Below are 17631 nucleotides of genomic sequence, written 5' to 3'. Positions count from 1 at the left end.
CCTGTCTTATAAGTTGTTGTTGAAAGCTGGTTATTTTAAACAATGTAATGTGGCAACTCTAGAAATTGGATTTTCCCCCCTCCTCAGGGTTCGTTGTTATTGCTGGTTGTTTAGTGACTTTTCTGAATGAAATCTCTAAAGTCTGAATTCTTTGCCATATTCAGCCACTGAAGTCTCTGCTCAGTTAGCTTAGTGGACAGCTAATTTCTGGACAGAGATTTCCTTAAATTGGAACTTAGAAGTCTCCTAGGCTTTTTTCAGGGGCTCTGTGTTCATTTGGGGTCATGCCTTCAACACTCAGCCAGGCAGTTGAAAATTCTTGCTTAGCCTTTGCTTCTTGCTCATGTAAAGCCTCAAAGTCAGCCAGAATTGGGACCTTAGAACCTTATTAGGTCTTTCCTAAGCATGCACACATGCTTAGGGCAAGTGCACAGTCCTACACATGTATGTGGTCTTCTAGATTCCCGGGAATATACTGGAACTTTTCGTTGTCCTTATGGGCATCTCATTCCTTGGCTTTTCCTTTTAAGCTTTTAGATTAGCCTGTTGTTTTTCCCGACTGTTATACACCACTGCAGGCAGCCACAAAAATTAAATAATTGTCTTTCATTGTTTTTGAGAAGTGCCCTGAGGAAAAGTCTTTTCCCACTGAGTAAGCTCAAAATAAAATTAAATAAACACAGTTTCACAAGTGAATCTTGCAGGGAGTCACCAGACATGTCAAATAATGACAGTTCTCTGAGAATAAACTTTGGAGGAACTCCAGCTCCCTTCTGCCCCCTCTTGTGACTGCCAAGCTGCTGATTTTGCCATAATTGCAGGCTGTTGGTTTTTAAGGCTACTGTGGCATTGAAGGGGGTGGGAGGAATGGAAATACAGCAAGTTAAAATGTCACAAGGTTTGCTGTTTTTGCCAAAATTCAGCCACTTTTCTTTAATAAATGGTCCCCAGATTGCTCTAATCCTTTAGTTAATTTCTGGAGTTCTGAAGAAATTAATTCTGACAATTTTTTAAACCAGTTTCTCCATTGCTTTTATGGAGGAAACAATTTTCAGAGGTACTTATTCCACTATTTTTGCTGGCAGCATCTACTCTTCTGTGTTAAAGTAAAGTATATTAACACAAATCCTTAATTTCTCATGGTATTTCAAAGTTTTGTTGAAGATGATTATAACCTTGACAAAGTGCCCATAGATGATTTCTTTGCAAATAAAGATGCTTTATTGAAGAAAGATAGCCAGCCTTTGACCACTAAATATAGCTTTACAGAAGAAGCTCCAGCAAATGGAATCTCAAGCAGCAGTCAAGAAAGGAAAGCTTTGTAGAGATTTGGTAAGGAGCCTTTCAGGGGACAAACTGGAAATTGAGTTTTTGCTAACATGCGAATGGAGAGCTAAACTTGGAATATACATCCCTAGTTGCATCCCATATTAATATTATCTTTTCATATGTCTCTATTTTGTCAACTCAAAAAATGTTCAATACACTAAAAGAGATAAAAAGTAATAATTTCAGTTCTTTATGGAAATAAACACACCACTTTAGAAGCACAATTTGTTCTCTTACAAGATAGTTCTCTTGGCTGAGCATTTTTATGAGCTAGAAAATGTGCTATTCTTGCCAAACACAACTAGAATATATTCTGATGTTTGGTAGTTGATTGCGTTATCCCCATAGATTGGTATATCACGTAATGTTTGGGTTATAGCGAAGTTCCAAATTTCTGGATTACTTCTGGAAAGATGTATTCTTCCTCTGTATTGTTATAAAGCATGAATAATAAATGCCTTCTCTTTAAACATGAGAAATATTCTGCAAGAATGTGTTTCAGTACATTTTTCTGACAATCAGAGTTTTTTTCCCCTCCTCCTAAACAGCAAGGTTATATTAATATCTCTAAACCATATGTCCAAGGAAGGTTGTGTTTGCATCTGTAAAACCATCATTAAAATTACAAGCCTAGACTGAAATTTTTCTGTTTGAATTTTTAGATCATACTCTATAAATTTTATTACTGTGTAGAAATTTTGTTGCTGGAGGAAGAGACATAAAAAATGTGACAGTAGAGCTTAGAGATGGCATATTCACTACCACCCTACACTCTATCCTGCCAATATCATCCACTCAAACGAGAAGCCTCATGATGTGTCTAAATACTTTTACATATAAAGCTGTTTTAAACATTTTTATGTATATCTATAGGTTACCAATTGAATTCATATTTTGCACATGAGAAAAAAGTGACTTACCCAAGATCACCTAGTTAGTAAGTGGTTGTGTCGAATCTACGCTAGCACCGTCTGGTAGAAATATTTGTGAGACCATATGTTCATGTTCATTCATCCAAGTTCATTTATGTAGCTGTTCCAGGAGGCTTCAGTTCTTTGACACATGGTTCACTCCATAAAGTTCCTCCTAAATGAATGATCTGAGGGCAAGAGAAAGCCCAAGATGAAAACCATAGCCTTCTACAACCTAAGCTTAGAAGTGACATACTGCCACTTCTGTTACATTCTTTTGATCACAGACAAATGCTGGTGCAGTCTGGGAGGGGCCTGCACAAGGATGTGACTTCCAAGAGGCTATCTTGGAGGCTACCTAGCACAGATATTTAAAAAAGTGAAAAAAAAAAGTGGAATTAATTTTAATAATACACTTTATTTAAAATATTATCCTTTTAACCTCTAATCAATATAAAATTATTGAGATATTTTACATTTTTCTCATACCACGTCTTTAAAATCCAGCATGTTGTTTTCTACTGATAGCACATCTCCATTCAGGCTATGCTAATGTCAAGTAGCCACATTTCAAATACTCAATACAGTGCCTCTGATGACGGCTCTCTATTGGAGAGCACCAATACAGAACTAAACAGCGTGGTTCCAAAATCTGTGTTCTGAAGCACTTCTTGCTTAATCATAGAAAAAGAGCGAAATGGTCTTTTTGTCAATCAACATCAATGTTATGATGAAAATACAAGATCCTCTGGATCTGTGGCATCTTTTCTAATTTTTCTGATATAGGCAGTAAGCGTTGCAATGTTAAAAGGATCTAAACTGATGCCACTCTTAAAATAACATGAAATAGTAACTTTTAGATAAATGTTAGAAAATTCACTAAATATAAAATTTCTGTCATACGTTTAATGGATTTAAATCATGCTTTAAATATAAGCTTCAGGCAGTGCTTTCTACTTAAACGAATTTCTGCTAGATAAATGGATAAATGGATAAATGGATTTTACCTGTCAAGTGGTCAAGCCATCCCTAAGCAGCCGTGTAGCTGCCATACTGACTTGCCATACTTTCATAAATTAGGTCCGTAATGAAAAAATGAGCCCAAATGAATGTAGCAGTTTATTTCTCACGGCACAGCAGACAGCAGGAGCTTCACACCTTCGCGCTTCTTGAGCCCTATGTCCCAGGGGGTGCTATAGAGCAGAGTCAGGTGGGTGCCAAACACACAGTGGAGGAGCCTAGGGAGGGAATCCTTTGTGTAAGAGGCTGCTGGCAAACCTGCCAATCTTTGCCCGCTAGGAAAGCATTGTCTTTATTACCCTGGAATGTAATAAAATTTCCTTCAGGGAGAAGAGAGAGTCTTTACTATCCTAGAATGTCTCTCAGGAGGGAGATATTCTGTATAATTTTTATACTGGTCAGGAAACAAATCTGTTCCCTCCATCTTCTGAGACATGTAGAAAATGCCATGGAGAATTCCCTCCCAGCATATCTATATCCCTTAGCAGTGAGATTCTTTTCGAAATCATTTTACTTATAAATGTGAAAGATAGAGAAAAGTATTAAGAACAATCAATTACAAAGATTGGATTAATAAAAATTATTTCTTCAAGAAATTTATTAAGACTCAATGACTAAAATTTATGCAACCTGCTCCTTCAGGCCTGAGTACCAAAATAGCTAATACATTAATGTTTTCGAGATGAAGTTCCCCGTGGTTTCATTTGGTAAACTATATACTTAACTAATAAAAATATATACTATTATATTCAATGGTCATTCCTTTTATGTTTCATCTACCATTGAAATGGCTAAATCTTTCATGTTTAGCCACTTTATGATCATAGCTAATTTTTTATTTGACTAAAATATATCTGCTTCTAAAAGGACCTGATAAGAAAATTGTTATGCAAAAATATTTAAAATATATAATAGCTTTATAGTGAATAACCTTTTTACATTCTGTTTTTTTGAAGAACTGTTGCTAAAAGAAGCAAGATATAAGGCAGAATTTGCTCCTATTTTTCCATCTGGATGTTATGATGACACATAATTCAGAGAAGCCCTAAATAGGGCTCCCTGCCTTTTGGATAATTTACTATTCAAGGAATCACCAGCTATTCTTCCAAATTTTCTGGGTCAACTTCTCTTAAGGCATCTTTTCCCCACTGGGCTCACTTAAGCAAAATAAATTCTCCTGTGTCTATTATATAAAAAGGGGTATTCTGAATATACCATGCAAGAAAATGTGAAGTAATTTAAAAGTGCAAGAAATTCAAGATTTTACACTAATTTTCAATTCCCTTCTTTTGGTCTATTTTTTCTTCTACTCTTTAGTATATGATCAGATTGTTTCCCTAAGTCCTTGGTCCTTGGATAACTAGAATGTGTATTATCTGGAAAACAAATAGACTACAGTCCTAGGTTCAAATGTTCTTTTCACCCACCTGCGTACTTTTTAGCATTAGACTGGAATTCTGTCAGAAAGATTATTTTAAAATAGGCTTTTCCACAACTGGCACTGGTCTATAAGTTTGCATAGTTTTACATTTTACGCACATCTTCTAAAAATCTATCTCATCACTTTTTGCTCTTACCATCCCCCTTTCCCACATATGCAATTCCTCTAACACTCTTCATGGTGTTACATCAACAGTATCACCATAGAGGGTCTCTCAGGAGAGCAACCAGACCATCCTTAGAAAGCTGTCTACTCAGGTCTTCAGTTCTGACTCTCTGAACTGGACATTGGTAAAGCGCTTTACTATATTTATGCACTATTACATGTCAGTGACTTAAAGTTTCTGCCACTGGAACAAAAGCTTTTTTTTTTAAAAAAAGACTTTTTTATAGCAGTTTTAGGTTCACAGCAAAGTGGAGCAGAAAGCACAGAGGTTTCCCGTGTGCCTCTTGCTCCTACATATGTACTGCCTCCTTCATTATCAAAATCCCCCACCAGAGTGGTACACTTGTTATAATTGATGAACCTACCTTTACGCATCATAAGCATCCCAAATTCATGGTTGACATTATGGTTCACTCTTGGTGTTGCACATTCTATGGGTTTAAACACATGTGTAGTGACCTGTGTTCATCATTATAGTTGCACTCTGAGTGTTTTCACTGTCCTAAGCATCCTCTGTGCTCCTCCCGTTCTTCCCTCCACCCTACAGCCTTTGGCAATGACTGATCATTTTACTGTTTCCATAGTTTTGTCTTTTCCAAAATGTCATAAAGATGGAATCCTACAGTATGTAGCCTTTTTCAGATTGGCTCTTCTTTCACTTAGTAATATGCATTTAAATTTCCTCTCTGTCTTTTCGGGGCTCAGTAGCTCATTTCTTTTTATAGCTGAGTGATATTCTATCCTCTGGATGTACCACAGTTTATTATCCATTCACCTATTGAAGGATATCTTGGTTGCTTCCAAGTTTTGGCAATTGTGAATAAAACTGCTACAAACGTCCATGTGCAGGTTTTTGTATGGACATAAGGAATATAATTTTTTAAACTTATAAAATGTATTGATTTTTCCAAATACCACATATATCTTGTAGAAAATTAGAAAATGGAAGAAAATGTAGGGAAGTAGATTAAAACTCCCAAAATCTCATTCCCAGAGCTACCTGGCATTAGTATTTGGTATATTTCCTTTTATTGTTTTCTGTATATTTTATACCCAGACACATATAGACAAATGCTTTATTATAGTGGAAAACAAGCCTATTTCTGAGGACTTGCCTATGTTATTATTCTTCAAAACATAATTTTTATTTTCTCTGTAATAGTCCGTCACATGCATATATCATAATTAATAAATCCACCCTGAACATGTTCATTTATGCAATTTAGGCTATAAGGAGCAGCCTTTTAACTGGAATTTTGTCTGCACTTCTGATTATTATAATAGTTTCATATACATGAAATTATGACTTCAGAAGTAAAAATGTTTTTAAAGCTTTTGATGCATATTGTCAAATCACATATCATAAAGACTCTGCCCATTTATGTTCCACCACGAACTAATCAGAGGGCTAATCTAACTGCTTTTTTGAAGCTTTTACTTAACTCTCCATCTTTCTCCCTTCTCTCATTTTTAAAAATTAGCAGCTTTATTGAGCTATAATTGACATAGCATAAAATTCAGCTGTTTAAAGTATATAATTCAATGGTTTTTTTGTAACCCTGCCTTAGATTTTTAGGAACATGAGTTTAAAAACCTTCAGATTCCTGGAAATTGGCAGAGCCTGACACAGAGGGTGGCAGCAGGTCACACTATTAGCTGCGCACTGGGGGAGTCAGGTATAGGCACCAAGTGGTAAAACTCAGTGAGTCACGCAAAGAAAGAGTTGTTTTTATAAGGGTGTTTGTTTTACCCTTATTTAACACATCATGGAATTAAAGTAAGTAAATACATCCAGACACAAATAAGTTAGAAAACTTTTAGAAATGAGGTTATAATCATTATTTGCAGTAAGACTGTCCAGAAAAACCAATAGAATCAAATGAAACAAAAATTTTAAATTTGTTAGAATTAATGTGTTTAGTGAGATAGAATAAAAAGCATACAAAATGAGTACATATAAGCAAATATATATAAAATATATAAATAAAATATAGACATAAACAAATATATATTTGTATATAGACATATATATAGTCATAACTTTCCATTTATAACTATTTAGAAGATATGAGTAATCTATTTTAAAAGAGTAAGGTAAAAGCATAGAATGACTAGGCTTAATATCTTTATACCCAGTATAAGGAATATTATGAAACTTTAACTCCTTTATTTACTTAAAAGTATTATAAAAGCTTGCTTATTTTTTAAAAACAAAGGGACATTTTAAGTGCTTGTATCAAAAACCTGAATATTGTGTACATATCAATTGCACATGATTAATTTGTGAGATTAATGCAATTATAAACATAACTCTCATACTATGATCATAATTATTATCATGTTAGCTCTTGAGAAAGTAATTCTAAAATTCACTTGGGAGAATAAACAAGTGAAAATATTCAAGCAAATATTTAGAAAACAGAACAATAAGGGAGGACTTGTCCTGCCAATATTAAAACCTATGACAAAGTTATAAGAAATTATTCAAAATGTTACTTACAGAAAATCAAAAGCTGAATCAATAAATTAATAATAGTGGTGCTAATTGTTATAGAAGCGTCAGAGTGGTGTATTGAATTTAGCTGTAGTGTCCATGCACTTAAACATTTGCTTACGGCACTAAAACAAGACCGTAGAATAAAGCATTACTGTCTGTTTGATGAAGTCAGTACTACACATCTGGGGTTAAAGGAAGAATTATTTAGGAGACAATTGTAATATAGTTATCAATTTAGAAAACAATAGGTGAAATTGGACCTATTTCTTACACCACATAGCAAAGGAAATTTGGAGTAGATGAAAAAGTTACATTTTACATAAAACTATTTTGTGTTTGTATTTGAAACAAGTTTCAGATTATAAATGTAATGAAAAACCATAAAGAAACAACAGATTCAATTACATAAAATGGAACTTTCTGTATACCAGGAAAGTAAAAACAAAAAGAAAAGTTTAAGAGTAAAGTGGTACAATTTAAAAAAGACTAGATAACACTAAAATGTAAAACAAACAAAAAAAAATCAGTTAAATAATTGAGTAGAGCACTAACTGGGAAATGGACAAAGGACAAAAAAGTTCAGATGGCTTATTACCACATAGAAGTTAGTTCGGACTCAATGTAAATTAAAACAATAATGACAACTTTTCCACATATTTATCAGCTAAGCTTTTACAGTTATGACAATAAAGTTGAGAAAGCTATTGTCAAGTGGTCACTCTCAAACCCAACTGAATGGTATATGGAATATTATAACCTTACCGAAAATAAATTTAATAGTATATTTCAAGAGCCATCTACCAGTCAATTGGCAAATATTTCTTTTGTGCATGTGCAGAGATAACGATTGATGACAGGGACATCCTTACATCTCAGTCCCTACCTTCCCGGAACCAAGAGTCTGCTGAGAAAAGGGTCTTTAACTCAGTGGTTCTATTTATTAGAAAAAACTCTAAGGAAATAATCATCCTAGAATTATTTGTAATAGTAAAATAATGGAATCAATTTAAATGCCCAACAGTGCAGAAAAAGATAACTTTTGATACATCTCTTACAACATATTATACAGCCATTAAAAATCATATTTGTGAAAAATATTTTAAAACATGAGGTTTAATCACGGTTCAATGTTAAATGAAACAAGTGGGATCCAAACGAATGTATATGGTACAGTTTCAATGTTGTTAAAACATTTCTATCTATGTATATGTCAAGTTTGAAAAAATACCAAAATTTTAAAAGACTGGGGACCTCCTTGATGTGTTTTAGTGCATCAGTTTATTAATTTCCTCATCTATAAAGTTGGGAAATACTAATACTACTTATCTCACAAAATTCTTCCAAGAATTGAATAAATGAAATGAGGTGATCATTAAGTGGTTGCTACAAACCTTAGCCTATAGAAGCACTCAATGATAACTGTTGTTCCTATTTTTCAAAAATCTAAAGAGGCGCCTCTGTTTCATGAGATGGAGCATGGATAGACCTCGATGTTCTCATTTCAGCTCTATCTTCTTTATTATGAAAGTAACTTCTGGCGTTTGGGGCAGTTGGTCTGTTATTCTTAGTTATTGATGATGCAGTAAGTTTTCATCTTTTTCTATCAATATTCTGTGTGTTTTTTGTGAATACTTTATTGGGAAGTCAGGCACTGCCATGACTAGGCTGCTAGACAGTTGATGTTTAAACCCTTCTTGATCAGATGTAAACCATATGAAATTCCAGTTTGTTTACCTTCATTGTCTAGCAAGTCCAGTTTCTCTGGTCTTTCCTGCAAGCTACTGTTGGGGCCAATCTTTGAAGAGTCTGAGGCAGTCCACAGATGTTCCCTGCCCCAGATGTCCCCGTGCTCTGAGGAGGCTCATCTCAAAACTGCTCTTGAGCTCTTGCTAACCAGGTACCAGGTACCAGCTACCAAGTACCAGGTCAGATCTTCTGTCTGGGGTCCAGCAATCTGCTTTCTAGAACAAATCCAGTGGGAATAGTGGTGGGCTAGCCAGTGGAAGAACCCACTGCCAATTTTAGTTGGGACTTTCAAATTCATGTTATTCGAGTTAGTTTTTTGTTGCCTAGTAATATGGAATCTAAGGGATGCGCTCAGGAAGAAAATGTTCCTTTTTACATGCGGATGAATTTAGAAAAATAAGAGTTCAGTCTTCTTTATATTGCAAATCAAAATCTACTTAAATCATAAGCTCTGAAATCCATTTAAAACTTATGGCTACATCAGAAAATCATCTCTTCCTAATTTGAATTTAATGTAAACTGATTTTTAATTGTTTGTAGAACCATGGGTAACAGATTTTTTTGAACACTGCATGGTAAAAATCAGCAAATATGTCAGACAAAGCACAACATTAAAGGAAACATTGCAGCATATGTTGACAGTTATAGAAGAATTGCTGCTATTTTCACCCTTCACACCAGAATAATTTTTTCAATATTTACCTCCCATGCGTAGAGAGGGAAACATATGGGACTTTACATAATCGTAAGCATAAACAGGTGGCTACTTAGGTACATTTAATTTGCAGGCAACATCAATACTGAACAACGCCATCAGTGCCACATGGGCTCCCAGGCTCTTTCCACTAACATTCCATTAGCGAAATTTAGATCATTAAAACAGAGGGAGGATATACTCCTCCCTCAACTGGCTTCAACTACCTTTCAGAGCCATGAATAAAACACCTTTTCAAAAATGTCTTGGCAGTTTGCTGTTGCTTTTTTTCAAGGGAACTTCAGCAATTGTGTATAATGTATACCTTGAGAATAACTACAAGCAGTATGATATTTGCATTTAAAATGTGCTTACATCTCTCTATAATCTGCTCATTATGGGCATGAAATTATGATGGTTAAATTCTAAGCAATTTATCAAAGCATGAGGTCAAACTCCTCAAAGCAACTTTGAAATATTTTCTCTAGGTAGTCCACATAAAGCGATCACCTGAGGCTCATTTCCATATTCAGACACTGGTGAAATCTATCGAAATGCTCATTGCCAGGATTTTTTGCTCAGTCTGTGTCAGACACTGAATTGTGGATTCTATATATTTTGTCTCATTTAATATGCTCTAGACTGGAATGTCTGGTTTGTCCACTTTGGCCCTGTTAGTGCTAATCTCTGACCTTATATCCATCCTGTAATGGCTGAGAATTCCAGAGTGAAAAAAAATGAGGAGAAAGAATAACGATTATTTTTCGTTTCTTGCTCTTTTGGTTCTTGCTGTGTTTTAAATACTGTCTAAGCATTTCATCATCACATTGACTTTGTGAGGTAGATTATATCATTTTCTCCACTTTACAGGAAAGGAAATTGCAGCCCTGAGAGTTTAAGTTCTCAGGTTTGCACAGCGAGGAAAAGGCTGAGGCCAGAGTTAAACCCAGGCTGTCTGGACTAACAATTCATACTTTTAACCACTCCACTTTACCGTCGGGATACTTGTGTCTTTCTGGCCCTGAAAATTCTATTGCCTAAAGTCACTCAGCGCTGGAAGTAGTAAATGTGTGGTATTTTGAATATTCTCCTAACACGCTTAGTCAGAGATATGGGGTGCCGAAGGTCTGTGGGGGTTCTTTCCAGTCCTGATGCCTGTATGTGCCTTCCCAAAATGCAAGGGGTCATGCTCTGCAGAATGAAGAGTCCAGGGAGCTGTGCTCTCCCCAAGGTTTAGGAGAAGAAGAATTTCTCACATCCTCTCTCCTCGCCCGAGGTCTATTACTCCTTCTCATTGCTTGGGAGAGAGAAAGCTTTAACATGAACAAGTATGTAGGACATTTATTAATAAGCTATGATTATAAGAGAGCTTTAGGCATAGACATCAAGTTATATCGTTTGATTTCAAAACCTAACATTATTAATGTAAATTCCATGTTAAACATCCCAAATGGTTGGATATTGCATACTCTTTTCAAGGAGTTTAAATGTTATTGGGAAAAGGAGGGTGTTTTTTTTTTTTCATGCAATGATTGAACCAAAGAGGAAAAATGAGTTGAAAGGTTTTATGATTTGTTCTTTTTACCTCCAGGTAAAAGATCTATCAAAAACTGTTAATGGCTATTATAGACAATTCCTACATGTAAAGACACTCAGACATAAGAATTTTCCAGCCTCACTTCCTCTCCTCTAACGTTGAACAAACTTGGTCACCATCTTCAGTATGTCTTCTCTCCTTTGAAATACTCAGTTAATCTGCCATGCAAAATTTTCTTATCATGAACTTTGACTTTCCTCACATTCCTTGTTTCTGTTCTTAGAGACTCTTCTATCAAGATTGTTGGAATTGCTCATTAGTTGATGATGTTCACTAATCCTATAATTGACTCTCAGAAATATGGGGAATTTTCTTGTAGTTTGGACATTATTATTATATGTTCTAATATTTTGCTCAAGGATTTTGAGTTTTTCGCTTGGATAGAGCATTTCCTGCACTCCATTTCAATGTAAACTTGAGTAGAGATGCTTGAGCTATGATTTGGAAATATTGGATTTGGGATAGTCTTTAAGAAGATATTTTTTGTAGATATGCTGACCTAAGAATTGTCTTAGGAATGTAAAAAAGTGATAGAAAAGTCACAAGAAGCATGTGAAATGAGAAATCTATAGAGGCAAGTATAAAATAACAAGGATGGTTAGGAATTTGGTTGCAGAACAAACATAGTGCAGTTTTTTAAGAGGCAGAGGCACACAATCACAAAAAGAAGTGAGACGCACTTTGTTTTCTTGGCAGAGAGATAAGACACACGATCCAGAAATATGTAGCAGTCTGATTTGTCTGCAAATCTTCACATAGCTCAAACCACTAGAAATTTTTGAACATGTATCTCAAATATATGTTATTTAAAATTGTGTGTGTGTATTTGATGTATCTTTACCTATATCTCAAGGGCAAATTTCCTTATAATGATAGTGGATATGAATCTATATTTTGATAACTTTGAAGTGGCAAAAATGTTTCAGTAACTTTTCATATTTTATTAGACTAGAGTATCATTGTTTTATCTCATAATATGGCTGAAGGAAAGCTTGAGAGGGAGTAGAAATTTCAACTCTGCCATTTTTTTTGTTGTTCACTTGTGTTTATGGTAGTTTTATTTTTAATACATGGTTTCTTGGCAATTTAAAGCCATTTATCCATTTTGTAAGAATTGCTTTATTTAAAAACTATGATAATACATTCTGGAAACCCACTTATAAATGGCCAGGTGAGCTGCAGCACCTGACAGTGTATGAACCTGTGTGGGCAACACTGTCAACCCTTCCCTTTGTGTAGTTCCCCGGCCTCCCTCGGAGGCCTCACCTGCACCTTCAGGCACAGGGCCTTCTGACGTACGAACAGATGAGACTAGTGCCGATCAACATCTTAAGTATCAGTGAAGTTGACTCTCTTATGTTGTTTGATTTAAACAGTTCTAAGACTTTCTGCACCCAGAAGGAGGGTGGACTCTTACCTTGGAACCCTCCCTGTTAGCTAATGAAAGGCTGGACAAACAATTTATGATGTATGATAATAGCAAAAGGTTGAAATGTGTAACTCTGTGATTAAGCCCTTGATCTTTAGAGACACAAAAACCTACCATGTGTCTTATGAGCTATGTGATGATGGAGAATTTATGCTATCTCTTCAAACCTTCATGTGCTTATCTGTAGCATGTTTGTGTTTTATTTGTAGCTGCCTCATATTGCTATTTGGAAAACTAAATTATTATAAGTGTAAATTTCCTGCACATTTTAAGCTGCTAATATTTTAATAATCTTAATTTTGATGATGGGAGAGGAGGAAGAGAAGTGGTAGGTAAAGTTCACTCTAAGATTCTTCATCTCAGAGATAGAGGGTATATATTTGGTTGGAACTGAGAAAGCAAGCTTGAGATTTGACTAGGAAAAAAGACTGCAAGCTCTTCACAATGATCTTATGCTATGTATATTAAGTGATATTGTAATACACAGTTGGAAAATTTAATTTTTAAAATTACTCCCTATTTGGAAGGGAATTGATGAGATAGAAGAAGAAAAAAGTAGAAAAAAATCCAATAAGCATAAATTCTGCACAGTGAACCAGGAAATTATTCTTGCTCTTCTCATATTGGAGGGTCTGGAAAAGTTCATCCATGCAAAGGGAGGGCCAGCTCGTGAAATCTATATACGTGTTTTGTGAAGTAGAATAAAAATGTTTTTATAAGCAATGTCCTTGTAAGTCATATGTATGACAGGGGGGCAGCCTTAAGCATGAGATTTAGGTCTGATTTGAGATTCTAGAGTCATGACTATGAAAATCATGACCATTTTTATACCCCCCAGCAATAATATTTGTTTTACTGTTCTTAAAAGATGATTGTGAGGATAAATGATACATATGAAAAAAATCACTCAAATTTGTAAATTTCTAAATAAATTTCACTTCTTACTATTAATAATAATGATTACAGAGTATTAGGAATTAATTGAAAATATAAACTCTCCCCAAATCTAGGATTCAGGGATGTAAAATCAAAGCATAAATTTACTCATTGACTAATTTTCAACAGATTAATTGCATTTCTTTGTAATCTTTGTTTCTCAAGTGACATGCTCTTTATGAACAACTTCTAATTTAAAAATAACAATAATATCCATTTTAATAGGTGACAATCAAATTTGGAAATGGAAATCTATTTTCTTTCTGCTTTTTAACTTACTTTATGAAGATTACATATTGGCTTACTTTATAATCACCATCATGATCACTCAGCTCCTGAAATGGGTTTTGTTTTTCCTTGCAAGTATAAGAAGTCATATTTTCTCCAGGATAAAACTATTATACTCTTTGTGAAAAAGATGGAGGAGATAATGGTAAAATTTAAAGCTGATCGGGCCTATGCTGCTTTAGTTCATTGTAAAATTGAAGTTCCAATATGACATCATATTTCTATATATCAAAAAAAACCTCGCCCTTCTTCGTATGGCATTACGTGGCTGTTTATGGGAGGGACTCTTTAGATTGGCTGCAGTAGTATATGAAGAAATGTTTATCATATAGTTTTTCCTGTTCTCTGCCACTTAGTATGTTAAACTGTGTATTTAATCATCTTCTAAGGGAAAACACATAGATTCATAGATAGATTCTTCTTGCAATAGAGACATTCAGCAAGATAGCTCAGAAGTGGGTGATTAACTTGAAATAATGGTGGCCCTAAGGGTTTCAGGCTTTTTCTACTTGACAACATTTTAGGTCTGTTATTATCTTAGGTGAACTCAATTCCCCAAGAAAGAAGATGCTGAATTAATTCTTCTGTGACTTATGTCGTCAACATAGCTAGGACAGAAATAAAACTATGTGCCTCTATCATTTATGAGATTCTAGGTAGCTATTTTTTAAAACTTATTTCACAAAAAACTGCTTAGTTTCCTATACCCTGATAATGATTGTGGGCTCTTAGAAATAAATCTTCACACACAGGCAAATGAGATTAAGTATGTGCACGCATGCACACACACACACAAATTCATTTACTGTGGAGAATTCAAGAGTACTATTTTATTGGATTTTCCCTGATACAAGACATAATAAAAAAGAAGTTCCTTCAAAGTAAATGTTTGTTTGCCTCCCCGTCTTCAAGCATCCCATGCAGTGGATGAGCCCTGTTCAATCTCTTCGGGTTTTCAGGACGGACCACACAGGCTACCTGACTCATTCCTTGCCAAGGTTGCGTCACTCACATTTTTTCAGGAAGTTTAAATCTAAAAATAACCAAAATCCTATTTTTGTGTGTGCGCAAAGGTCGACTACAAAAATAACTGATCATAAATGTTTGTACAGTGACCCAAAATATACATAAAAGATGTTATAACCTGGTTAATAATGATTTGATATATATAGATGAATTTAATTGGAATGTATTTCTTGAGTAAGCTAATGCATGCTTTTTCCAAGCTGTATGATTCTAGTGTTTTTTTTATACATTGTCTTCTTGGTTCATGTTGGTGTATAATATTATCATTAATTTACTTTTGGATTAAGGAAGCAATTATTTAATTTCTTATTTGTTCTTATTTTGTCTGGAATTATTAAAATCTACTCAATAAGTAAATTTCTGGAAGTTCTACAAAGCAAATACCCCCATAGGATAGAAGCAAAATAATTCAAAGAGGAGCATTAAGCTTAAACATGTGTTTGAGCATAAAAAGCATAAAAAGCTGTGTCTTAAATAGTAAAAGTTCATTGTATTAGTGACTATGCCGATTGTATCAGAGGGAAAAATTTCAAATATTGAAACTGGTAAAATGAGAGAAGCAAAGAAAAAAAAGGATATTATATAATCAAGAATATTCAATCCAGAGCAACTACCTAACCTGGCATTTTCCAAGGAGAGCTATGTGGAGCACTAATCTATCATGATATGCTATGCTGTAATTTATTAGTGGATGTTTCCACAAGACTTTTATAATCAAAGAAATCTGAGAAATTCTTCATGTTCTGAGTCACAGTGTATCTAAAGTTTCCGAGAAGTCTTAAGTTAATTGGAAATTTGTAGACATTTTTTATTGTGGTAACATACACATAACATAAAATTTACCATTTTAAAGTGCACAATTCAGTGTCATTAAGTACATTCACAATGTTGTACAAACATCACCACTGTCCAGTTCCCAGCTATAATAGCTTTGTAATTGTTAATTTGGCCTTGGAATAGTTTCTTCTGGAATATTTAATAGTTTCTTCTAGAATATTTAATTTAATTTTAAATATATTTATGGAAATGCTGATCTAATCCAGTTCTCTCATTTTAAAAATTAAAAATATGAACTTGAGAAGGGCTGGCTCTGTGGCCTAGTGGTTAAGTTCAGTGTGTTCTGCTTTGGCAGCCTGGGTTCAGTTCCCCAGTGTGGACCTACCCCACTTGTTGGCAGCCAAGCTGTGGTGGCACCCCACATACAAAACAGACGAAAATTGGCACAGATATTAGCTCAGGGCAAATTTTCCTCAAGCAAAAAGGAGAAGATTGGCAACAGATGTTAGCTCAGGGTGGATCTTCCTCAGCAAAAAAAAAAAAAAAAAAAAAAAGATCTTGAGAGATTAAACACCTTGCTCAATATCATGCAGGTAGTTGGGGCACAGCCAGTATCTCATTCAGATTTTCCGTTTCCAAGAAGAGGGTCTTTTCTCTTTCAAGGTATTTTTCTCGTTTCCATTTATCTTGCTTCAATCTAACAATCAGTAATCTACAGAAAATACATTAAAATTTTACCTGGAAAAATTCAGGATTAAAACAAATATCTCTAATCTTTAAAAAGGTACATTACTTTAAAAAGCTATATTGTACTTGTTTTATAACTCTCTGTCTGTGATTTTCTTATGAGAACTTTCATTGTAAGAACTTTCTTTAATTCACACAATTCTATTCTTAGGTCTTTTTAAGATTGTGGCTGATAAAGCTCCATACCTTACCATGGAAGAAATTACAAGGACCGTCCCTATTGGACCAAGTAGACTAGGGCATCCTTGCTTCTATCATCAGAAGGGTATAAAACTAGAGAATCTCATCATAAAGCAGAATGAACAAATCATGCTGAACTCAGTTGAAGAGATCGATGGAGAAATAATGGTGAACTGTGGAGTGGTAAGAAATCACCAAAATCACTCATTTACTTTGCCTTTGTCACAAGAAGGAGAATTCTATGAGTGTGAAGATGAACATATTTATACCCTAAAGGAGATTGTCGAATGGAAGATCCCCAAGAACAGAACACGAACTGTGAAACTTACAGATTTTTCAAATAAGTGGGACTTAACTAATCCATTCCCTAAAGGTTTCTATGGTACTCTGATTCTCAAGCCTGTTTATGAAATTCAAGGTGTGATGAAATGTAAGTATCCAGTGCGAATAATGCTCTATGGACATGAGCATTGTGGGGTTTGGGGAGGAGAAAGTATTTAGAGTCTGAAGAATGAGAGTCTGTTCCTGACTTGTCCATTAAGGCCCCCGGGAGTTAGATTCTCATCTGTAAGTAAGCAAACCATGTATTTTGGGCAAGGATCCAATTGAATAATGTATATGAACGCATGTTATAAATTTGTGTGGTGCTATCCAAGCGTAAGGTGCTGCAACCGTCAGGTACAGAAAGATTGAAATGCTAGTTCATTTTTATCACCTCCAGTTACACATGGTCAGAAAAGAGCTGCTTTTTAGAATATTCATGGAATAAAGCATATTTTGTTAGATAGAAGCTTTCTTGTATGGAGGTGGTAAACAAAGAGATAAGGATGCACAGTTTTCTTAATGTG

General features: G+C 34.8%; 1 protein-coding gene across 3 annotated transcripts in view; it reads left to right on the top strand.

The window, feature by feature from the left end:
- The window catches only part of THEMIS (thymocyte selection associated), a 177582-nt gene that overhangs the window by 57527 nt on the left and 102424 nt on the right, over nucleotides 1-17631 (top strand). For 2 of the 3 annotated variants that reach the window (XM_070496268.1, XM_070496269.1), the window contains exon 3: nucleotides 16755-17213. The exons of the other annotated variant lie outside the window; for it this stretch is intronic. In XM_070496268.1, the coding sequence (XP_070352369.1) occupies nucleotides 16755-17213 (459 nt within the window). The remainder of the gene's footprint in view (nucleotides 1-16754; nucleotides 17214-17631) is intronic. 3 annotated transcript variants of the gene reach the window in all.

Source organism: Equus asinus, chromosome 24, assembly GCF_041296235.1.
Source record: "Equus asinus isolate D_3611 breed Donkey chromosome 24, EquAss-T2T_v2, whole genome shotgun sequence".
NCBI lineage: Eukaryota > Metazoa > Chordata > Mammalia > Perissodactyla > Equidae > Equus > Equus asinus.
Note: the sequence above shows the minus strand (reverse complement) of the source record. Positions and strands in the feature narration are given on the sequence as shown.